This window comes from Rhinolophus hipposideros (genome assembly GCF_964194185.1).
Source record: "Rhinolophus hipposideros genome assembly, chromosome: 11".
Classification (NCBI taxonomy): domain Eukaryota; kingdom Metazoa; phylum Chordata; class Mammalia; order Chiroptera; family Rhinolophidae; genus Rhinolophus; species Rhinolophus hipposideros.
Window position 1 is genome coordinate 59,278,435 of NC_138057.1, and position 26,051 is coordinate 59,304,485.

The window sequence follows — 26,051 nt, forward strand, 5'->3', positions numbered from 1 at the left end:
GTGTAAAAACTGGACTATTGAGATACCATGTTTTTCAATTTATAAATTTAACATGATCTTAGTAAAAATGACATATATTTTTAGATAGAGTTGACAAAATGGTTCTAAGCAATAAACATAAAGGAGAGACTAATACCAGCTAATAAAACTTAAAAGCTGTAGCGGTGTGTAGCAGTTTAGCGCAGGGGTCATGAGTTTAGGTACTGAAGGTAAGAGTTCTTCGATTCCAGGTCTGCCACTTAGCAGTTGTGTGAGCATGACCCTGTTACTTAATCCATCTAAGTCGAAGTTTATTCACCTGTAAAGCATGACGTTTTATGAAATAATGTAAATAAAGAGCTGAGCAAATTACTGGTACATGGGAAGTACTCAAAAAATGTTGGTTACTATTGTTTTGTTGTTGACACAAAAGTAAATAAGTCAGTGAAAGAATAGTGTAAACATAAGACCATACTATAAGTAAGAATGTATTGTTTATTAACGGAGCCATTTTAAATCAACAGAATTCATTAGATATTTAGTTTTAAAAATTTTAACTCATACTATACATCAACATAAATTCCATGAAACCATAAACAAGTAGAAAAAAAATATATTTACCAAGTAGTTGAATAGCTTTTAAAAGCAGTGAGAAAAGGTCCAAAATCAAATTGGTTTGGCTATACAAAAATTTGTTTCTGTATGAAAGAAAAACTGATTGAATGACAAACTGAGGCACAAGTAATGGTGTATTTGTAAATATTCAACAACCAGCTCTGCAAGGGAAGAAAGAAGATGCCCAGGTTTGTCACATTTGCAGATTTTCACGATAATAATACTTCAGGCTTCCAAGGTGAAGCGAACAAGAGTTGGAAAGAGATGTGCGTCGCCGACTGCAACTCACCACCTGCACAGACATGGCAGAGCACGCCGAGAAGAGCACACCGAGAAACCGCCTAAAGATCACCCGAGGCTAGAGCACATACCTGCTTGAAGCTGCCTTCCCCAAGTTCGCAAACTTGTCGCAATGATTTGGCTAACCCTTTTTAATATCAGAGGGATTATTCATTGAGTATTTGTACCAACTGGACAAACATTTAACCGAGTTTACTGTTTGAAACTGCTGAAAAGGATGCATGAAAAAGTTAGATGACCTGAACTTTTCATGGCTCTTGCATCACGACAACGCACCAGCTCACACGACACTGTCTGTGAGGGAGTTTTTAGCCAGTAAACAAATAGCTATATTGGAACACCCTACTCACTTGATCTGGCCCCCAGTGACTTTTTTCTTTACCCAAAGATAAAGGAAATATTGAAAGGTGGACATTTTGATGACATTCAGGACATCAAGCGTAATTCGATGACAGTTCTGACATAACAGCTGGAATATGGTGATGAAACGAGTAAGATAAAATTTATAAGTAACATGAGAGACAGGTTAGTGTGGTGGTGAGAACATGAGCTCTGGAGCCAGACTGCTAGGATTCAAATGCCTACACTTCCTGGGAGACCTTTGGTAAGCCAGTCTTACCACCTTAGAATGGGTTGTTTCTTTGCTGTAGTTCTAATACAAGATGGGTTTATGATAAGGTCAACTTTGTGCAGAGAAGCAGGATTTAATTGGCTTTCAGAGAAATGGAGACTTTCTGAATATGGGAGCGATGTTGTTGGAAGTTGTATCGTTGTTGGAAGCCTATGATTGAGAATCAGTACTTTCGGTGGTACAGAAAGAACCAATTGAATGGGGGTGTGGAGAGAGGGAAAAAACAGTACTTTTAAGGGGTTAATGAAGACTAATCTTATGATATGAGAAAAGTAGCTTTAACAGACACAAAGAGGAACGGCTGGTGGGAAAAATAGGTTGCCAGAACTGGATAGAGACCAGTTAAGATGTAAACAATGTCTGTTTGAACTTGAGACTTGGCTTTGGAGAGGGACAGAAATTATTTCTCATGAGTGGGCTGTTTGAATGATTCATTGGGTGTGGAGGTTTACAGGTGCTCATGTTTTTAGAGCATTTATTCAAGGTTGGTCCATTAACATTCATTTCTCTCGGTTGACTTTTTTTTTTTAAGAACAAAATTTAGTATCTGTCATATACAGGGCTATTAATTTGATGATTCATTGTTCCTTCTCACTTATTTGGGTGTTTCTTGTCTTTTTGTGTGAGTTTTTGCTAATCACTTTAGGTCTTTAGCTGGTTTCATTAATTTAGCTTCTCTTGAAAACCTTTGCTGATTGTGGAACCATTGCATCTCAGGGTTGGAAGGGGCTATAATAGTTTTCTAATCCAACTGTCAATTTTATGCTCGAATCCCCTGTATTATTCTTTTCTATTTCATACTTAAATAATTGATGTCTTGATTTTTAGTAGCTGGATTTACCAAGCAGTAGAATTCGGGGGCTTCGTGATAATATAGCATTCTTAGATACAGCAGTCATTTGGAGATAACCAATTGGTCACACTTTGGGGTGGGTGAGGGCCAGCTGTGATCTGATGCTGAATGTGTACACCATTCAGTGGCCCCTTCTACAGGGTACTCTGACACCTAACTTTAAACCCTGGCCTGGGGGGTGGGAGTATAACTGAACTTAAGACCTAGGTTCTAGAGCCAAGCTAAACACAGGACTTTCGTATTCCTGGGGCTTCCTCCCTGGTTCTGATCTATTCACAGGCAGGGAGACGGGGTTGGTTGGTAATGGTGTAGAACCAACCTCTTTGCTTCCAAAGCTAGTTGGCTAAGGCCAGTCTGTATGTCCAGGAGCTGCCTGTTTGTAAATTATGCTGAAATGCTGGGAAGTGTTCTCTGGAAGGGTTCTAAATTATAGCTCTTTAATATTTTCTGCTTATAGAATTTGAATGCAGAATACTTGGTGTGGTTCAGGTTTAACTAAGGAAGCCCAGCTGCTGACTGCGAGGGGGCTTTACCAAGTGTCACGGATCTTAGACATCACAAGCCCTCTTGCTTGGGAGGCTCAGAAACTTAATTTTGCTAGTACATTTAGAGTGCGTCCTTCCATTAATAGTATTCATGTAAATCCAGGTCATAAGACACACGTGTCAACTCAGGAGGCTAATGTATTAAACTGACATGCCAGATCATTTTTGTCAGATTAGCTAATATTGAGGTAAAGCCAAATTATTATTTAAGAATTATTTACTTCTAATACAACAATGCTATGATTAAATTTTTTAAAAATCCAGTCCAAAAATGGAAATGCAGAAATAGAAAGTCCTTTCTGGTCCCACCTCATGAGGTAACAATTGTCAAGAGCTTAGTCTGTATGTATTCATCCAGACTCTTTCACATGCAATAACCTCTTTTGCTCTATTGCTTTACCTTTCTGTCGCTCTCTAGTGATGTCATGCACATTGCTTGTTAACTTGTGGGAAGCCAGAGGACAGTTAGAAGGTTGCCTAATGACATGAAATCAGATGAAGGGTAGTAGGCAGGTGACTCACAGTAGCAGCAGCATCGTGAATTGTCCATTCAGCAATCTGGAGTCTGCTACCCTGGCACCCCTTCCCCAGACAGTTTGAAAGGTCAGTATTAACGTTTCTCTCACAGACTGTTGTTTTTCAATATAACTGGCCAAGTACAGATCTTGGCACCTAATAGGTGCTAAATAAATAGTAACAACTATGCGTGCACTGCCCTTTCCAGTCCCTTTTTTCTGACAAGTACATTTTTTCGGTAGCTGTGTTTATACCACAGTCTAGTTTTGCCTCGGTATGTGTGTCCTATGGTCTCTTGAATTTTCTAGCTCTACTTTGATCTATTTGATCTTTTATTTTGGTTCTCTGCAACCTTATTTCTCTTATCCCCTGTACTGCCTGTACAGTTCAATAGAGGGATTGAACTGTTCCATGAAAATCGGCACTTTATCCAGTAATTCTTATAGCTTCTGATTTCTCAGAGAAATGCTTTCTTTCATTACATTTCATTATTACCCAGTTCTTTAGTTAAAACTGTTCTACTTTTATTTTGTTGTATACCTAATGTGGCTATATTAAAAGAGTTCATATGGAGTCAGAACTATATACTATCATGAAGTGAGAACTCCATATGTGCAGTGGACAATGTGGTCCCCTTTTAAGTATTTTGTGTGATTTCTTTTATAGATCAAATTTATTGAGAATACAATTCACATACCATACTGTTTACGCATCTAAAGTGTGTACTATTCAATGGTTTTTAGTATTTTCCCACAGTTGTGTAACCATCACCTCAGTCAATTTTAAAACATTTTCATAATCCCCAAAAGAAACCCCATTCCTATTAACAGTTATTCCCCATTCCCCCTTAACTCACATCTACCCCTTGGCAAGTGCCAATCTACTTTCTATCTCTGTAGATTTGTCTCCCAATGGGTGTATGGCCAAATAAGTTTGGAGAGTCTCTCAATAGGTCTCAGAGAAGTCCTGCTCTAAAGATTAGACTTTGGTAATCAGCATTTCTAAAACTTATTTAAATCTGGAATTTATTTTCCTTGTAGAACCTATTAACAAATATCTTTGGGAAATGCCATACTATATAATACTTGTAGGGAAAGCAGCTAGCTTATGATACAATAGGATGCTTTTTAGGGAAATGATCTCATACAGGAGAGGCAGTAAAGATGTTTGCTCTCACATTATGCCCCTCCACTGGTAAGAGACCTAGCCATGCTCATTCACTCATTAAATGAATTTACTGAGAGCCTACTATGTGTCAGACACTGTTCATATACTGGGGTATGGCAGTGAATAAAATGAACGAGTCCCTGCCCCCAAGTAGTCAGTAAGGTGGAAGGAATGGACATATAAAATGTTCAACCATGTAGGAGGAAGGTTCTGTACACATTGTTTTGTGTAGAATAGGCTTTCTCTTGAAGACTTTTAAATGCCTACTCTAAACAGTGCTGATCCCTGATTTAAGCAAAACAGAGACGCATTATCCTTACTCTCAAGAAGTTCATAATCTACTGCGGAAGCGAATAATTATAATGTGAAATGGTAATTACTGAGATGGTGGTATATACATACTGTTCTCTAGGAACACAAAAGAAGGGACTCTACTCCATACTTGGGGTGTTCCTAAATTATTTTTTCAACTACTGTGTTTCCCCAAAAATAAGACCTAGCCGGACCATCAGCTGTAATGCATCTTTTGGAGCAAAAATTAATTTGAGACCCAGTATTATATTATATTATATTATATTATATTATATTATATTATATTATATTATATTATATTATATTATATTATTATACCCAGCCTTACAGTAAAATAAGACCTGGTCTTATATTAATTTTTGCTCCAAATGACGTGTTAGAGCTGATGGTCCGGCTAGGTCTTATTTTCGGGAAAACACAGTATAATAGGGATTTGGTTACTTAAGATTTCTTAGGTACCACCACAGAACTGAACATACATTTGCTTGTGGGTAGGATTGCTGTGGACTAAAACATCTTCATTGGCAAAGACTATCTAATTCTGATTTAAAACATAAATTTATTGAATTCCATTGACACAGTAGCTATGCTATGATCAGTGTAATATTCATGTTCTTCCTCCATAAGTCACTATAGTCTTCATAAGTCAGTTTTTACCTGTTCAAAAGAAGAAAGATTGGAATAAGAATCCTGTATTGAGTACCTATCAATTCCTGCTTTTAAAAAATGGTTATGGTATAGCAAGAAGAGTCAGTAAATCTATTAGCTTTCTGAAAATGGCTGGACTGTAGCAGTAGGAGGTACAAAGTAGAGCTTTTATCCCATCAGTCTGTCCTTGGTATCATCAAGTACTGAAGAGTTGCTGACATTTGTAGGCTGTAATGGGGGAACGGAAAATGAAGCCCACAAAAACGAAAATTTTGAAAAATTAAATAATAAATTTAAATAAAAAATTGCTCCCCATTGATTCAGAAGAAAGACATTTAGAAGTACTGTTTGAGAATTACAGACAAGTCTGTATAATTTTAATCATGTTTCATTGATGATGGAGGTAAAAGGTGCTATTAGTTCTGTTGCAGAACACGACAAACTTGCCCTCTGCCCAGTAATTATCATGTGCTCATGTGCAAGGAAGACAGTCCCTGAGAAGTCTGATGTAAGGACTTCTTTGCAACTGGCCCACATTATTATTATTTGGGGGGCAGTTGGAGGAAGAGCAAAGACACTGGCTACATATTTCCCTGTGATGTTTCTATTACTATATGAATACATAACTTATAAAACAGCTCTACGCAGTTGCCATTTCCCCATTTATCCTTAAACGGATGAATGTTTGTGATTTAGCATAAAGTTCATGAACTAAGAAAAGCAGTTGGACACAGATGCCTGTATCTTTCCACTCAATGTATCTTATTACCTTTAATTTCCTGTTAAAATCATGCTTTTATTTTTACCTTTCAAATATGAATTGCCATCACCAGGCTTAGCAAATGAAACGGATTACTTGTAGTAACTGTAAGTAGTTTTGCACTTCAGATCCTTACAGAGCTTTCCCAAAGGACAGGCAATGTCTTTCAAAATCCTATTACAAGATTTTATTTGCAGGTGCTTATGAACAGAAGGCTGAAAGCCTCCATGTTTTATTGCTACCCAACTTCATCAGGTCTGCTCACTCTACTGAAAATTGTGGCAAAAATGATACACATCAGCTCTTTTATTCTTTTGTTACTACTCTGCACAAATAAAAGCATATTGGGGAATTTAATGAAGCAGTATGTCCTTGGAGGGAGCTTTGGAGATTTGGAGTGTATGACTGTTTGTCTTTGATACCTGAAGTTTTTGTGTAAAACAAATGGGCACAACCAAAATAAAGTCCTCACAGATAGGTCAGTGTTTGTCACATACGTACTTAAATCACACAAATGTCTATATAAGCAGTGACCTTGGAGAGTTTTTGGATGTGCCAGGGAATAGTTGGGACAATGAAAACTACTGCAGTACCCCTGGAACTCTGATACTATTTTGGAGGTTGTCTGTTTACCCAGGAAGTAGACTTTGATGGTCAAGAAAAAAATTAGGGCGGGAGTGATTTGCTTATTCAGCAAATTAACGAGCATTTCCCAAGGATGCATTCTGGGAACCTGTGCTGGGTGAGAGGCCACGTCTTAGCTTGCTTTGGCCTTCACACAGAGTTGGTATTACATTGGAATCTGGGAAAGGCAGCATGGATGGAAAGGATGAATCTGCTGCAGATATCTAGGCACACAAGTAGGATGGCACCTGTACGCTTGTTGTGAGGTGTAAGTTTCAGGTGATTGCAATTCCTAGCCTACCAGTTTAACTCTCCTTTATTTCTGTCCTATGGGAGTGTAAGCATGTGTGGAGGATAACTTAATTCTGCTTAAATTTCTAAGCTTCAATACTTAATTGCTAGTAATGAATACTAGTAAACTGATAAAAACACGGAAGTATGGGCAGTGTTGTAATTGTGAATTGCTGGCCCAAATGATATTGGAATCAATTCTGGTTTGTCCTTTTTTTTCCAGGGTTAACACTATCTTTACACCAGTTCTCTTCCTTTGGACCAGCCTCCCAGGTTGCCACTTACTGTTGCTCTGAATGTAGGAGAATGCAGTTCTCTGGCTTACTCTGGGGGAATGACAAAGGAGCATGTAGTCATTTATCCCATCAAAAATTCCGTATCGCAGCAACTCTAGATGTACAAGGTGTGATCAACAAATATGGTAAATGTTTAAGTTCAAAAAATGTATTACAGGGCTGTCCCAGTGGTTGGAGTGCTGTGCTCCTCCAACGCCAAGGTCGCTGGTTCGATTCCCAGATGGGCCAGCTAAGATAGTGAACAACAGCTACAGCTGGGGTGCCGTGAGCAGCCGGAGGTTGGCGTGAGCTGCCTTGGGCTGCTGCAGGCTATCGTTTGCCGCCATGAGCGGCAGTGGCCAGTGTGAGTGGCCGGCAACCATCATGTGCTGTTGTGTGCTGCCATGAGCAGCCTGTGGCCAGCGTGAGTGGCTGGCAGCTGACGAGAACTGCCGTGAGCTGCTGTGAGCAGCCGACCAACGACTGGAGACCAACTGACTGCCTCAGCCAGGAGGGAGCGCAAGGCTCATAATACCAGCATGGGCCAGGGAGCTGTGTCCTACACAACTAGACTGAGAAACAACGGCTTGAACTGGAGTCGGGGGTGGGGGTGGTGGGGGTGTGGGGAGGCGGAAGAAAGGGGAAAAAATGTATTACAGTAAAAGACACCTTGTCATTAATCCCCCCTCAAAAATACTCCCTCTCACTTAGAATACACTTATCCCGTCGTTCTCTCCACTTTCTGAAGCAGTTCCAGAAGTCCTCTTTAATGAGTGTCTTTAGTTGTACTATCGTGGTTGCCTTGATGTCCTGAATCGATTCAAAAATGTTTACCTTTCGTGGTTATTTTGACTTTGGGGAAGAACCAGAAGTCGCACAGTGCCAGATTCGGTGAATAAGGTAGATGAGGACTCACTGTAATGTTTTTATGGGACAGAAATTGCCATACCAGAAGCAATGTGTGACGTGGAGTCTTTCCATTGTGATCACAAAATACGGTGAATGCTGCTGTCAAGTGCCATCCAGTGGAAAAGCAGGGGTCTTCGATATGGGAAGCAGTGTGTCGAACCTTAGCAACAGTGTGTGACAAATTTCAACTTGTTCAGTACAGTCAGTCGTGTGTGAGCTACGGTTGAAGGTGTTTTAAAATGTACTGTAAATCATCGTTCATCATGACAACACTGTGTCACACATTGCTTCTAGTATACGACAGTTTCTGTCAAATAAAAACATTACAGTGTGTCCTCATCCACCTTATTCACCAGATCTGTCACTGTGCGACTTCTGGCTCTTCCCCAAAGTCAAAATGATTCAGGACATCTGAGGCAGCCACGACAGCGCAACTAAAGAAAGACATGAAAGAGGACTTCCAGAACTGCTTCAGAAAGTGGCAAGAACAATGGGATAAGTGTGTTGAAGCGAGGGGGAGTATTTTCAGGCGGATTAATGGCAATGTGTCTTTTAATGAAATATATATTTTTTTAATTTAAACATTCACCATATTGTTTGGTCATGCCTCATATGTGACCAGATAGTATTTAACTCAGTGTTAGTAGGAATCTCACCAGTGACATCAACATGAAAATATTATCCTAGCAACTTAGTAAATACAGCCCTGTGCTAATTGTGTCAGAAAACGAAAGATGCTTTTCCTGTTCTCCAAGACTGGAAGGCCCCTTCCTCACTGGAACAGCCATACCATCTTTAGGATAAAGAAATCTTAATGGATACAAAGTGAGAAATGGATGATACTTGTTTTTTTAAGCCAATTTCATGTTCTGTTTGTTTACTACTAAGCATTTCTGAGTGGGATAATTCTTACTTGGCAGTCAATATTTCCCCATCATAGCTAGTAAGAATTTTCAGTATGTTTTGGGCATAAAACACATTTTATTTTAGACATCAAAGGGTCGTTTTTCAGTGTTTGTTTCAGTAGTTTAGGAAGTAATTTCAACTGATTTCACAAATATTTGCTTAATGGTTCCCCATCTGTATTCCAGCAGTACTTTTTACACATCTCTATTTTGGCATTACTCATGATATCATAGTACTTAGCTTGCCTCTTTTGCTGAACTAGAGCTCAGTAAGCGCAGGGGCTCATCTTACCTGGCTTTGAATCTTTGTGTGGTTCTCAGTATGTATTTGAAAAACCATTGGTTCTTTATGAAGAATATTGTCTGAAAATATGGTAACTACTTAGTTTAATTGACTGTAACCATGTTGTAGCACATTTGCCATTTTCAAACCATGTCTACAAAAAAATCTGATGTATTAAGGAAAGATTCATAGCATTAGGTAATACTGTTATTAGATTACTGTAAGAATCTTTTGGGAAGCTTTGTACCTCTATCTTAATTGGGAGAAAGTCATACTATGGACAGTAAGTATAAAAAGAGGGCAGTAAAAAAGCTCCAAGTAAAGTTTTTGCCTTTAGATATCACCTAAGTGCCTTCTGACTTCCTGGATTTTGGACCCTACTTACCTCCAATCTTCCTAATCCTTCCTGGCCTGCCTACTTCTGTAAACTACATTCACATCTGCCAGACTTTTTCCTACTCGATTAGTCCCCTGCCTTTGCACCCTTCCTGTCCTGTTACTTCTGATGCCATCCAGTGATGTCTGATTTGACCTAATGGTTATTACATATCACTTTCAGAACCTTTGTGTGTTATTATTATCTACAAATACATTTACTCAACAACTATATCTTCATTAGAAATAACATGAAAATTTAGGATAAAACTTTTTACAGGTTTATTTCCTAAAAAATACACAACCCTCGTAGAGCGTATCAAATTCACTAGAAGGCCTTGGGTTTAGCTATCAAGGCTCATGTGGAGTCCGGAACATAATTGCCTGTACTATGACTCCTGTAAGAGATATTATGGAAGCTTTTTTATTTTTCATCTGTAATATACAAAATGTAGGAAGGAATGTGAAGATATTAAACATTGTTCTTCCTTAACTTTAAGGATATGAATGTAAGACAAACATGATATCAGCTGTGTTCTGACTTAGAATTATTTTTTAATGGTCTATTACTAGTTTAAAAATTAATTCTGCCTTCTACATTATAACCTTGTAAAAATGTGCAAGAAGACAAATAATGTGAATGTTGTTCTATACATATATTCACACCTTTATTTTTAAAATTTTCTTAAAAAAGCTTTTAATTATGGAAAATTTCAAACCTTCATTTTACCCACTTTTGGAAATTTTTATTTGTGTACATCCAAGTTTGTCTGGTATTATATTCTTCCTGTCTGTAAAACTTTCTTTAACATTTTTTTGTAATTCCAGTTTGCTGCTAATACATTCTCTTAGTTTGTTTTTGCCTGAAAAAGTCTTCATTTCTGAGAGACATTTTCTCTGGGTATAGAATTCTGGGTTAATACTGGTGTTTAAAAATTCTTTCAATAATTTAAAGATGTCGTTCATGGTTTTTTGCTTTGCATAGTTTCTGACAAGTTTGCTTAATCTTTGTTTTTCTGTATGTAATGTGTCTTTTCCTGCCTTTTGCTGCCATGAAGATGATCTCTTTATCTTGACAGTTTGAATATAATATGTGTAGAGGGTATATGTGTATGCATGCATACACGCATGGGTGTTTTGTATTAATCCTATTTAGGATTCTCTGAGCTTCTTGGATCTGTGCTTTGAATTGTTTTGTTGTTTTTGGAAAATTCTCAGTCATTATTCTTCTAATAGTCTCTCTGCCCCATTCTATCTTCTCCTTCTGGGATTCCAATTACACATATGTGAGACCATTTGACATTTTCCTATAGTCCTTGAATGCTATGTTCTGGGTTTTTAATTTTCTTTTTTTTTTCCTTGGTGTTTCACTTTGGGTAATTTCTACTGACCTATCCTTGAGTGAATTGATTCTTTCCTTGGGTGTGTTTAGTCTGCTGATAATCCTGATCAGTCATTCTTCATCTCTGTTATGTTTTTACTTTCAGCATTTCCTTCACTCATACAGAGTCCTCAGAATTTGAGTACTCACGTTTCAGAAACATATTTTCCACTATTTTCTCTGGACCTATGTTTTCTCTTTTACAAAGTAGAAAAATTGGGAATACCCTGTTTTCCTGAAAATAAGACCTAGCCAGACTATCAACTCTAATGTGTCTTTTGGAGCAAAAATTAATATAAGACCAGGTATTATACTATATTATATTATATTATATTATATTATATTATATTATATTATATTATATTATACCTGGTCTTATAGTGAAATAAGACTGGGTCTTATATTAATTTTTGCTTTAAAAGATGCATTAAAGCTGATTATCCGGCTAGGTCTTATTTTCAGGGAAACACAGTATGTAATAATAACCAACAGAATTGTTTTGAGGATCAAATGAGTTCGGCTGGGCAAGTTCCTTCTTTCCCTTCCCTGGGTCTCAATCATTCTCATTGAAAGGTTTGGACTGTGTGATTACTTTGGTCCTATTTAATTCCTAAATTGTAAGATTCGATGAAGGGGAAGGGACCTAACATTTATTGACAGCCTGTATTAATCTCATGTAGAATTTGAGAAAGAGACAAAAGTCACATTTAAAAAGTGCTTTTGCAAAACACTTTACTTTTTGCCGGGTCTATGTGGATTTTAATTGGAAGAAATGGGCAGCATTAAATCCAGTTACCACTTGGTTAAATCTGTTAGAGAATCATTAAAATTTTTCAACCATTGGGTTTCCTGACTCACTTGAGAAATTTCATGGCTCATAAAACATCTCACTCTTTTTTTCTGCGCCTGTAGGATTTTAAATTATTGGGTTGGCTCCCAAATTTTGCATGTAAGGAAGAAACTAATGGAGGTTTTTGCTCTTCACTGATTAGTACAAATGAATGATATTCTCATCAGATTTGGCTTTGCAGTCATAGTCTTGTGTTCAAATCTTGATTGCACGGCTATGAAACCTTGGGCTGGTTGTTTAACTTTTGATCCTGAGTTTCCTTATCTGTGAAATAAGGATCATGCCTACATCAGAGAGCTGTTTTGAACATAGAAGACATAATGTATGTAAAGCTTTGGGTATACTGTCTGGTTGATAGTGACCAATAACTGGTAGCATTAAAATAGTAGCCAAAATGAATTTTGCCACCATTAAGTCAAATTTGTAGCAAATAGAAGGGGAAAGGCAAGTTTAATATTCTTTTTACTCCTTTTAATGGAAAGGTCCACCTGGTAAAGGGATATATATATATATATATATATATATATATATATATATATATATATATATATATATTTATTTTATTTTTTTGGGGGGGGGGAGAATAGGACTTTATTGGGGAACAGTGTGTACTTCCAAACTTTTTTCCAAGTCAAGTTGTTCTTTCAACCTTAGTTGTGGAGGGTGTCGTTCAGCTTCAAGTTGTTGTTTTTCAGTCTTAGTTGTGGAGGGCGCAGCTCAGCTCCAGGTCCAGTTGCTGTTGCTAGTTGCAGGGGGCGCTGCCCACCATCCGTTGCGGGACTCGAGGAATCGAACTGGCAACCTTGGTTGAGAACTTGTTGAGAGCCCACTGGCCCATGTGGGAATCGAACCAGCAGCCTTTGGAGTTAGGATCATGGAGCTCTAATGGCCTGAGCCACCGGGCCGGCCCCTAAAGGGATGTTTTAACAATAGGGACAGGGTTAATTGAAAACTGAGTGTTGATGAAGTAGTGCCTACTGTGTGGCAGATGCTCACTTTTAATCCTCAGAACACCTATGAAGGAAGCTGCCTCTCCTCTGAGAAGCCTTTCTGTATCTGGGTGATGGTGACCACCCCTTCTTTGTGTTCTTGCATTCTACTTCGTACTCTGTCCCTATTTTTTATATGTAATACCTATCCGCTTTCCACTTCTCATCCCCACTGAAAGGTTTTCTATGTATTTGGCCCAGAACTGGCCCACAGTAAGTTGAATTGAATAGCTGAGATGCTGAATCTTTGGGTTTTTTTCTGGTCAAGACTGAAATCCCACTTTCTTTGTAGATGAGATTAAAACTTGAAAACTGAATGTTGGTCTGAGACAAAAATACTAAGAAAATAGTTGTACATAAAACGCTTAATCAATCTGAGTCCTTCCCCACCCTTCAGTACACACTGTTTGTTAAGATAAACAAATATAGTATATTAAAGTAGCTGTTGATCTGGATGTTACCTTTGAGTAAATAAACATAATGCATTTCAAAGAGTTGTTCAAATTCTGTGTTTCTAAGTAATTTTACTGTAATGGGTATTATTCAAGATTGAAGTTATTTGATACAAAGAGACATTCTTTATTCATACTGTGAACACTGTCTTCCTAAATACAGACCACCATACAGGCATTCTTATTTGAATAACACATGGAATATGTCAAATTATTTTTGCAGTTTTTTTCTTATCATAACAAAAATTTTTACAAAACTGCATTCCTGATCATAAATTTTTTAAGAGTTGGAAGGAACCTAGGAGATCTAGTCTAATTTCTTCCTACCACCCAGAGAGACGAAGCAATTTACCTTCAGTCATACAGCTGACTAATGACAGAGCCAGGGAGAGAGCAGAGTCCTTTATCCATTTGCCACAGTATCACATTCCTCTGGAAAAAACTGCCTACTCACTCTTCATTTTTAATGCTAGAATCTTGGGGTAAGGTTTTTTTCCATGACTAACTAGTGCTCTTATTTTCTTGTGTGGGTGTCTGGGAGCCAGCTATCAAGGGTGGTGGTGTTTTTTTGTTGGTGGTGAACAACTGAACCGGGTAAGGCACTAAACACAGAAAATGCATTTATCTAGTTAGCATTTAAGGCGTCAGGAAGAAGTGGTTGAAGCTCAAATTTTCTGCCTTCAGTGTCGATAGGCAGGTTTTCTAAGGTTCAGTTTCTTAACCTGGGGTCTGAATTCCTTAGGCTTTCATGAAAATTATGCAATTATATGCTGACCTCCTAAAGAAAGAATCTGTAGCTTTCATCAAGTTATCAAAGGGTACATAATTAAAAACTACTGTTTTTAAAGGGAGGGAAAGCTAAGCAAACTTGATTAAGAACGAGTTCCCCACTCTTGACACTCTAAATACTAATTATACTAGAGGGTTTCCTTATCCCCAGCCCCTTCTGCTTGTGCCCTTCCTACTAACAAGTCTTCTCAAGATGGCTTCCTGGGTCTTGTCATGGAAGCTGCTGGACGCCCCAACCTTCTTTTTTGAACAAACATTTCCCATAGATTTTCCAAGGCTCCCTTCTCTCTCCCCCCTGTCTTACTTTCCAGGTGAGGGTGTGAGACTCAGGGATTTCTGTTCATCAGAAAGCTCAGAAGTGTTGTTTCAATTACATTCTGGTTAAAAGGAATTTGTAAGCTGACTTGAGAACCTAAGACTGTTCCTCTAAGAAAAAAATGTAATTACATTCTAACCTAATACTTTGCAAATTAACTTTTAGAACGCCTCTAGTTCTTTAGTCAGGAAACTCTGTGTTTGATATAGAAACGCTTTACACCTTCCAGAAACAGAATGAAAATTTATGGATGGTGGTGTAGGAGTTGCCCAGATCTGTCTGCAAAAGTGTCTTAATTTAGTTTTTCCTTCCTGAAGTTTATAAGACTTAGAAAAATCTACCCCTGAATAGAAATTTATTTTAATGGGCTTCCTTCCTAGAAGAAAACATATAGAAAGCAGATTCTAAATTTTTAAGTCTGGCATCTGAATACAATAAAAAGCTAGCACCAAAATTGCAATTGGAAGAATTTGCTCATTTGTTTATTCATTTTTAAAATTCATACTGAGTACCTATCATGAGCCCTCAGGCATCATGTTAGATGCTGGGAAAAGAGAAGTGGTCTCTTCGTTTGCAAAGCCCATGATCTGCTGGGGACACAGCTCAACAAATAACAGTTCAGCATGCTAAGTACTCTACTAGTGGAACCAGAAAAGCACTGGAATCAGTACTCTGCCTGGCCAGGAAGTAGGGTGGGAGTTGGGATAAACTTCACAGGAAGGTGGTGATTACTGAAGTTGCATCTTAAAGTTCAATAAAAACTTGTCAAGCAAAGAAGGGATCTAGGTATAAATGGTATGTGTGTGCTTTCCGGAGTTTAACTAAATGTAACATTTACTACCCTCTGATTCTATATTTCCTGTTAGAGCTCCAAACGAGAATGGAAGCCACTGGAGGAACGTAGCTGCACAGACATACCGTGGCTGCTGCTTTTTATCCTCTTCTGCGTTGGGATGGTAAGGAAACTCTCACAGATGGTCAAAACCTGAACTCATGATCCACGGGAATGATGGGGAATTGGCTTAAAGAGGGAGCTTGTTATTTTTAAATTTATTTTTAAGTCCTCCTGAATTGCTTATAAATGGAGGTCATAGGATACCACTGAAGCACGTTGTTTTTCTGCCATATAATTCACATATTTGGTACCCTTTGATTTTTTTTTATTTATGATTTTTTTTTTTGGTACATGAAAATAGATCAAAATTTAAGGAGCAGTTGGAACCCTATCTCTTTGACTAGATCATTTCAGAAAGCCAGATAATTTGACATTTCTGTGAGCTCTGATCTTTATGGGGTGGTGAGCAGAGAGGGCTTGGGCCATGGAGTCAAGAGTCCTGGATATTTATCCAACCCGGTTACATAGACCTGATGGTTATTTTTGTATCAGTCAGTGTCCTCTCAGGGGCTGGTGTTCCTTTGTATAAAATTAGAGGTTGTGCTACATGATACCTACAATGCTCCCAGTATTGGCATTTTTTGGTTCTTTTTAGAAAAGAGGCTGGTTGCTCACTGCTTCTTCCTCCCTCTACCCACACTGCGCCCCTGCTGCCTGTTGTGTTTACTGTATAAGTGGCATCTCTCAGTTGAGATCAAGGGACCTGGTGATTTCCCAGCGGGTACAGAGGCTGGAGGAGCAAAGTCCCTGGCACAAGGTGCTGGGGCTCTCCTCATCCAAACTGTGTACCCACTGTGCCCTGCAGGAGTTTCTGACACCGGTTTCAGGGACTTCAGAATGACTGCCTGTGTGCAGGGCTGGGAAAAACGAAAACAGCGGTTTTCAAGCTAGCTGATGTTTAGAGCTAGAAAAGACTCGGAACACCTCATCTGGTCCATCACCCTCATTTTACAGATGAAAAACCTCAGACCCAGCGATCAATTCCCAAGGCCACACTCCTAATTAATGGCAGAGCTGGAAACAGAGCCCCTGTCTCGTAACTTCTAGACCAGTGCTCTTTCTGCCACTTTGTTTCCTCTTCCTCAAGGGGCCTGTGCAGAGAGCATTGCTCTCTCTTTCATAGTCTTTACAACTCAAAACACAATTATGCTACTTCAGCAGTCATTTTTTTCACTTATGTGTCAGTATTTTTAATCCCCCTTTTCCCATGCCTTTTAGAGGTTCTTTAGGAAAATCTTATTCTGTGTCTCTAGGCAACTGCCCACCTGCAAATGCCATTTGAGAATCACAGAGCAACCTTAATCGTGGCTAATAGGTATAATTGTAGGTATCACTTCTGCCCTTGAAACAAGGAAAAGAAAGCAGTACATTTTAATGAGATATAACATCCAGTAAAATAAGAAGTATTAATTTTAAAGATAATAGACAGCTCAGTTTCAGCAAACCTATGATGTTAGAAAAGTCAAATGGGTTCATTTCCTGACTTAGGACTTCTAAGATCATGTTTAAAAATCCACTTAGTTTATTGGAGTGGCAACTGAAATGCAGCATACACTAATATACACAGAGTGTGGAAAAGAGTCTTTGCTAACAGAATTCATCCGCAACCTCTCCCAACCCCCTGAATTTAATCCTGGGAGGAATACCAGCTGACCTTTCAAAATTATATTTATAAAAACATGTCCCTGCCACCCGAGGCACTTATGATATTCTGTGCTAAAATAGCTCAGGAAAGTGCAATCATTAATGTTAATAGGCTGACTTGGGAGTGACTTGAGAGTAAGGAGCTATTTGTTTTCTGAAATGTTTTAATGCAATGGTAATTAATATAATGTTGATTTTAGTGCACAGATAATTAAGACCCACTGTGTGTACTTTTAAATGCAGGCATAACTTTATTTGTTTTGGAAAGCCTTCATGGAGTTGAGCTAACATGAACTTTCGCGATGTGGAAACTGGAGAGCTCTCACAGTTCTGTTGCCCACCCTACTGGCACAACAGTAGTTCAAAGTTTGTCTTCTGGGTATTTATTTTATATGGTTTTCTAAAGTTCCCCCCACCCCTTTGGATTTCATTCTGTTAGTACTTTAAAGAGAAACATTCAACATATATTTGTTGAACATTAACTTATGCTTGAGGCTTTCATGTATGTATTTATCTCATTGAATTCTCCCCATTACCCTGAAAGATAGGTTTTATCCCCACTTTATAGACAAGGTATAGCGAGGTTAAATATTGGCTTATCTAAGAAGATACTGTAAGTGGCAAAGATAGACTAGGAACTGGAACTTGCTGCCTCTTGTGGCCCAGTGGCTGCTTCTTTTATAGTCTTCTTTCTCAGTCATCTTGCGTCCTAAACCATATCTTTATTCACTATCTTTACTTGTAGTGCTTTGCTCATTCCTTGATAAGTAGGCTCCAGCTCTGAAATATTTTAAGACTTTGTCATCTTTCACTCATCTTCACCATTAAATATTTTTATTTATACATATTCATCTCTTCATAAATGTTTAAGCTTCTCTTTTATTTCTTCCCTTACTTTCAAAGTTTTTCCATGCTTGAATTGTCTAGAACTTAGGGTATTTTTCAAAGTAAATTGCTATCAGCCTTCTTGAGAGCTGTCATCTTCCACATGAACTCACATGAATACTTTGAAATTATCGGACATATGCTTACCCTGCTGTAAAAAAGTACATGTAACATTGTACTTCTAAATTTCTATTTTCCATTAAAGTAATAAAAATGTGGTTTGCAACCCTAGCTGCATATTAGAATCAACTGGGATCTTTAAATAAAAGATTCATTTCTAGGCCCCCGCTCAGTGATTCTGATTCAATCTCTGTGATTCTAACGCTCATGCAGAGTTGAGACCCACTTTTGTGGATACTGATAAACCACTAGAGTTTTGAGAAAAAATGATGAGACTGGGTTTAGTAGGATAGCCCTGGAGGTCTGTGTTCAAGATGGCTGTTAAAGCTGCTGTAAATGAGGAGGAGATTCAGGCAGACCACTTTGGAGGCTGATGCAATCGTCCAGATAAGTCCAGGTAAGAGATGAAAAACCTGAAATAAGGGGAGGAGAAGAAAGACTTTAAAAGTAGGATTTGGTATCATCAATATTGCTGGCAAGTGGGAGACAGATTAAGGATGACTAAGAGATTCTTGTGTTAGTGGTTCAGGGAAGGGTTTTTCAGCTCACATCCTACATTATCTCCTCATAGGATCCAAACCAAGCCTCTGAACAAATAAGGGAATAAAAATGGGATGGGTAAATAATATCATTTTATTAGTAGCTGAACAGTTACCTGAGTATGCCCAATAGAGTACTCCATTGTAAAAATGACTTGTGGAATAAAGCTTGGGCCATGTGGGCTCAAGTTTCTTCCCGTGTGGTAAGGTCTGACTTCATTCTCTCTCAGGGAGAAGAATATATGAGGAGGGGAGGGGAAGAGAGGCGGAAAGAGAAAGGTGGTCCACCTGGACCAAATCAGCTCAAATCAGCTTGCCACAAAAAGGCAAGAAAGAGAGGAGGCTGGATGGCCTAACAGGAGTGTTTACCATGGAAAATAGAAGCTAGAGACTCCCTGCAACTTACCCCTTATAATTATTGCTGCTTACTACTCATATGTACTAGGTACTATTCTCTGCATTTGACACAGAGACTCATTTAATTTTCACAACTGCTCAAGGAAGTAAACATTATCAGCATTCCCATTTTACAGATAAAGAAACTGAGGCATAGAAATATGTTTAATAACTTGTCTAGATTATACAGTGGCAACATTGAACCCAGGAGAGAAGAGGAAGAAGGTGAGGCTTCAAGAAACAGTCCTCCCTTTTTTTTCTTTTTAATTAGTGTCAGGTGTACAAAACAATGTACTAGTTAGACATTTATACCCCTCACAAAGTGATAACCCCCTTTCCTCAATCTACTACCCTTCAGACATTGTATGTAGTTGTTACAATTCCGCTGACTCTATTCCTTATGCTGTCCTCCACATCCTGTGACTCTCTCTTTCTCTATCTATATAAAATTATAGTTGACATTCATTATTATTCAGCTTCAGCTTCAGGTATACACTGCAGTGGTCAGGTACCTATACCATCCCTGAAGTGGTCTCCCTAATAAGACAAATGTCCATCTGATACCTTATAAAATCTTTACAACATTATTGATTATATTCCCCAAACTGTCTTTCGTATCCCCGTAGCAATCTGTGGTTACTGATTGTGCTTTCTAATCCCCTCACCTTCTCCCTCATCCCTACCCCCCTCCCATCTAGCTACCCTCAGTTTTTTCTCTATATCTCTGAGACTGAAGAAACAGTCCCTTTTTTGTTGTTTGGAACTGAGAATAAAAGAAGAAGTTCAGAACATGGACCTGAAGGACATGGTAACCTCACCGGCCAGTAAAATGTGGTCTAGTCAATATTTTAGACTCTAAGCAAATCCCAGAGCATCAGCACTTTCTCTAGTGCAGTGTTAGGAAGCTGGGGTGATGGCCCAACGCATGGAGAGAGGAGACTGAAGCTTCCTCTGACTCTGTATCTCATATGTGCAGTCTAGTAGATAATGATGCTACAAATGGACATAGGGTCTACTCGGGAAAGGGAAATGACTTGGCAAAGTGTGAAATGAGGAGATGACTTTTTGACATGTGGAATGTATGGGTAAGGATAAGCAATCGGAAATGTAGAGTTGGAAATTTGGAGACTGCTAGGGACTAGAGCTAGATTTAGGAGACATCATTGTACAGTTTGTCCCTTCAGACTGCTTTCAAGGACCTTTTTTATTTTATAACATTAGCCTAGTTCCCAGAGCATAGTGTTTCTACCTCATTAACTATTGTTGATAGCAGACAAAGTGAGAGACTCAGCGACTCACTGCAGTATTTTGTCACCTCTGTGAGGGTCTGTGCTTTGCCAGGATCATAAAGTAGGAAGAACAGCGTGCCAAAGATTACCTTAAGGTTACCTGACCCAACTGACTCCCTCCTTTTCATTAAAGCCTGTTTTTATTTTTAATTGTCGTCAAGTATACGTAACACAAAATGTACCATTTTAACTGTTTTTCAAAATACGGTTGAGTTAAATCCATTTTGCTTTTGGTCTACTCTTGTTTTTTGTTTTTTTCCCCCTCGGTCACTGTACTGGACCAAATGGGTTTATAGTCCCTCTGCAAGTATACCCTGAAAAATTTACGTTGTGTATCTACTTTCCCTTAGAATCATAACATTTGGGAAGCCAAAAGAGCTTTTGAGATTAATTTAGTTTCATCCTTGTTAAAGGTAAGGAAACTCAGGAGCAGAGAATTTCAAGTGACTTGCCCAGGGTCATAAGGAGTATTTGGGTTCAGTTCCCTGTATTCCATGTCTGTTATTTTTGTTTTTGTTTTTCCATTTCTTGAGCTGCTCGTGATACTGAGCCTCACTGATTTTACTCCCTCACGCCACATTATTTTCTTCTCTTTTGAGATATTTCAGTTCTTCTAGGGTAAACTTTATGTATTATAGCCCTTTTGTACCTTGCATGGCATTTTGTATTTGTATATTATCAATAAATGCTTATTGAGTGGATATTTCCTAGACTCCCAATCATTGCTGTCTTCTCTTTCTTGAGTAATGCATCCTGTTAAATGTTAAACTTTAAAGAAATCCAAAAGTCTAGCAGATTGGCAGAATTTTTTAATTTTTTCAGTTCATTTGCATAAATAATAGTTCTGCATCTGGCATTTCTAATCCTACCCTGTCAGCTGGGACTAATAGTCTTGCTTATCTCAGGGTTCTCCAAAGAGGAGGAACAAGCCAAATGTTTGACAAATTGGTTATTAGGAGATTGACGCACTAAGCACTGATTGAGATGAGAGATGTATAGAACTAAAGGAAGTAGGATTTGAGGAAAAAGTAGAATCTGGATATAATTTCATTAATTCCTGGGCGAGGGGCTGTAAGCTTAAGACTTTTTCCCCCATCTTTTTATTTCAAAACATTTTGCCATATTCATACTCCTCCTCCCACTCGTGTTTTTGTTGACTTTTTTTTCCCCCCTCAAAACTAAAGTAAGGCTTTCTACCTTGCTCCGTAAGGCTCCAGGTGTGAAATTCAAACATGCTTGTGAAATAAAATCTGTCCTCCTATTTGACCAATAGTGAATGAAACTGAGAAAAGCTCTTAATAAAGTCAAACTAAACTTTGTGATATAAAGGCAAAATGAGCACAGTTCATTAATTAGCAAATTGTCTTTCTCTCACTTAGGCAATAGGCACTGACTAATCGCCAGATCTTGCCTGTGATCCACCATCCCTGGGTGCCTTCATCTGATTTGAGTCACCTCCTACTTGTGATTCAATTTGTCTACTCCTCCTCTCTTAAAATAGCAGTTTTGAAGGTACTTCAGTCACTCAGTCGTTTTAAGATTTTAGCCATGGTTCTCTTCATTACTAATAGGCTTACTTTCTCTCTAGTGATTACTCCCTACTCTAGGCTTGTAAAAGCTCTCCTCATCCCCCTTATCATTGGCTTCATTAATGTGATTTCCTTCTGTTGAATGCCTCCCCCACCCCATTCCTACCCTCTATGGAGCCATTAAATTACTGAGTGTATTCGGTACAGTTTCTTTCATCCTATTTTAATTTCGTGGACCACATGTTTTCTCATCTGAAACTAGGTATATTGCTTCTTGCATTTGGATTTCAGAATTTTTTTTTTTTTTTAAGGAAATTGTATTTTTAATTATATTTGGCCTAGTTCTTCATTGTCAGTGCTTTTACCATATGGGAAGTCCCTGGGATAACAGTCATGGTTTCTTCCTATCTTATTATCTTATTATTCTCCTTCTTTTCTCCCCTGCAGCTTCTCACCCTCTCTACTCTAATGCCTTTGGAAACTACTAAGAAGTTTACATGGGCTATATGAAAATATGTCCCATCTTACCTGTGATGTTTATCATTCATCCTTTGCCTACATCCCGGAGGGATGGGCAGTAGCTTATGCTAAAAAAGAAACACCAAAAATCCCACATGTCCAACAGTACTGTTAAAAATAGGGAAATCAGAAACCATTTAAAGGAATCGGTAACACAAAGTACTAATCAAGCACAAGAAGCAAATTCCTATAAAAAGTGAAAGAAGAACATAACCTTTTTAATTATATAAGGGCTTTGCTATTTTAGACTAGTAGTGAAAGAAGATTATAATTATGGTCTCAATGTTTCTGTGTAGTAACAGCATTACTGACGATATCGCTCACTTTTCTCCCCCAATACATTTTTGTTCTAAAATAGAGACTTGCAGGGGTTTTTGGTTAGTCCCCAATTATGGTTGTCAACCTCTTTAGTCTTTGTCATTCAAATTTACCATGAATAACTACTAGACAGAGGATGCCAAAAAAATGTATACACATTTTAAGAAAGGAAAACACTGTATTAAAATTGTAATACTCAATATATGCCATTAACAAAAGAGGACTACAAGTTATGTGTATACATATTTTTGGCGCCCCTGGTATATTGATTACTTGCCATGTAGTGGACCAGCTGGGGGCTGGATACGCATTATCTCATTTAGTCCTTATCATTAGGTTGTGAAGTACATGATATTTCACTAGTCCCCCTTATTCACAGGGGATACCTTCCAAGACCCCCAGTGGATACCTGAAATTGTGGAGAGTACCAAACCCAAATGTACTATGCTTTTTCCTATATACACATAAACTTTGCACTTAAAGGAAGTGCTTTATGGCTTCTCTTTGGTATACTCAAATTGCCAGCATCACTACTGTTGTGCTTTGGGGCCATTATTAAGCAAAATAAGGATGACTAGAGCAAAAGCTCTGTCCGTCTGATAACCAAGTAGGCTGCTAAGTGAATAGCGGCAGGGAGCATATATGGAATGGATACGCTGGACAAAGGAATGATTCATGTCCCAGGAAGGATGGGGTGTGGAGCGCAATTTCATCATGCCATTCAGAACGGCATGCCATTTAAAACTTACGAATTGTTTCTGGGATTCTCCATTTAATATTTTCAGACCACAGGTGACTACAGGTAACTGAAACCATGGAAAACAAAACCTCAGTACTCTGTCAGGGATGAGAAGGAAACAATAATGGATCAGTCACACAGGTAGTAAGTGGTAAAGTGAGGGTTTGAATCCTGGTCCTTCTGGATTCCCTTTCTGTTACTCTATGCTTTTTGTTAAAGAACCGTATTGGAACTGTTAGCCATTAAACCTCCTAAAGTTGACCTCCACGTCCAGTTTTTGCTCAGTTGGAGGAATTCCTCTTTTGAGATTCAAAGATATGCTTGCAAAACAGCATGCTGATTTGCACATGTGTATGTATATAGGGGATTAAATACTTTTTTCTCACGTGTTAGTATTGGCTTGAAGGCCTGAGATGGGACTAACTGCCCTGCAGTATTCCTGGAGAAGTCAGGAGAAAAGGGGAGGGGTGAGAGGGTGAGAGGGAATGAGTGAGTCCTGACCACCCTATGCTTAATCCTAGATCTAGCCGTTAGCTGCTGCTTTGAGGCAGAAGGGTACTAAAAATTACTGAGACAGACACTTTACATTTATTATCTCATGTGACTTCTCGCAGCAGCCTTTGTGGTAAGTGGTTTCAACCCCATTTTTTATGGGTAAACTGAGGCACAGGGAAGTAAGCAAGTTTGTCCAAGATCACACAAGTAGAAAATGGAGTCATCAGTGCTCCACTGAGCAATGCAAGTTTTTCTGGCTCCAAAGCCCATGGTCTTTCCCGTAGAGCCTGTTCTCATTTTTACCAAGGATTATTACCAAGGATTATTTCATTTAATCCTTACGGCAACCTTATGAGCTACCATTATTTCCATTTCACAGGTGAGTAAATTGAGGCACAGAGAGCTAAAGTAACTTGGCAAGGATCAGAGAGCAAGAGAGTAGCAAATCAGGGATAGTCTCTACTCAAAATCTACTTTCTTATGAAGTGTAATTTCCAGAAGTTTCTTCTAGCTAGAGCTGCACTCTCTACTCTTCTACCCTCACTTTCCTTACCTGCATGATAAAAATAGAGCCGTTATTTTGAAAAAAGAAAAGAGTTTGTTTGCCTTTTTAGGAAAGTATATTTAAGGGGGAAGTACTTTTCTCTGAGGAATTGCGTATGAGTACAGTATTCAGCACTGTAGGCCTGAGATGTAACAGGGCTGCTTAGGTAAGTACTACTCATAATACTTGGATATGATGAGTGAAACAGTGATAACTTCTGCCTGCATTAGCCATTTTAATAAAGATAACACAAACTCAACCTATTAGTGACCAAGTGGCAAGAATATTTCTTAACCCCAGTCTTTTCTGCCATTTTAGTCAGCTGATCAGTAGTGATTCATGTGGCTTCCCATTCTCCTGCCTCATAGCCTGCAGTTGAGTATAGGCTTTTGTTGCTGTGTTTTGGTTGTACTTGACTCAACAACAATGATACGTGTTTGAAGCATCTACCACTTGCCTTTGGCACTGTGAGGAAACATATTCCCATGAAATGACATGACCTTCGCAGCACATACAACCCCTGCCTCACTCTCCTTGAGTCTTCAGAATTACGAGCATGGTGGTGCTTCATGGTGTAATTCTTAGGCTTGGATACAGCTTTACTGCAGGAAGCAAACAGAAGTGTTGTGTGCACTGAAGTGATAATAATTTAAAATCCACATACCTATTGTTCTTTGATTTTTTTTTTCTTTTGTCCATCGTTGTGATTCATTTAATAGGACTCCTTTACAATCAAATAAAACTATAAAATGAAGAAAGCTGGGCTGGATTCTGTGCGCTGATCTTTATTAGTTTCTATGGCCTTGGAAAACGTATTTTAACCTCCCTAGGCCTCAGTTTCTTCTTCATGAGGATTAGCGATAATGTATGGTAAGCACCCAATACAGAGCCTGGCTTAGAGCAGATGTTCAATACAGAGAAGCTGCTTTTATTACTATCAAATGCAAAGAGGATCTTACGATGCAAAAGCTTAGAGACGTGTTTTGTTATGGCAGTAAATAGTGTTTCCTGTGGACGTATGTGTGCTGCTTATGTGAAACCCAAGGAAAACAGTGGAATAGTGTTTGCAGCAAGGAAAGATAGCTCTTTGTTCCCTTTGACAGACAAAAGAAGGTCATTATCGTATCAAGCAGTGACTGTTGCTATTGAAATGGTTTATTTGTATGTTTTTTCTGTGTTTTTTTTTTCCCTAGGGATTTATTTGTGGCTTTTCAGTAGCAACAGGTGCAGCAGCGAGACTAGTGTCAGGATACGACAGCTATGGAAATATCTGTGGGCAGAAAAATGCCAAGTTGGAAGCAATACCAAACAGTGGCATGGACCACACCCATCGGAAGTGAGTAGACCGTGGCTGAATGAGGGGCACTATGGAAA

The 26,051-nt window shown here is 38.6% G+C and overlaps 1 protein-coding gene across 3 annotated transcripts in view; it reads left to right on the top strand.

The window, feature by feature from the left end:
- The window catches only part of SLC44A1 (solute carrier family 44 member 1), a 177,501-nt gene that overhangs the window by 36,805 nt on the left and 114,645 nt on the right, over nucleotides 1–26,051 (top strand). For all 3 annotated transcript variants that reach the window (XM_081066246.1, XM_081066245.1, XM_081066244.1), the window contains exons 2-3: nucleotides 15,632–15,721; nucleotides 25,871–26,013. In XM_081066246.1, coding sequence (XP_080922372.1) covers nucleotides 15,632–15,721; nucleotides 25,871–26,013 — 233 coding nt within the window. The remainder of the gene's footprint in view (nucleotides 1–15,631; nucleotides 15,722–25,870; nucleotides 26,014–26,051) is intronic.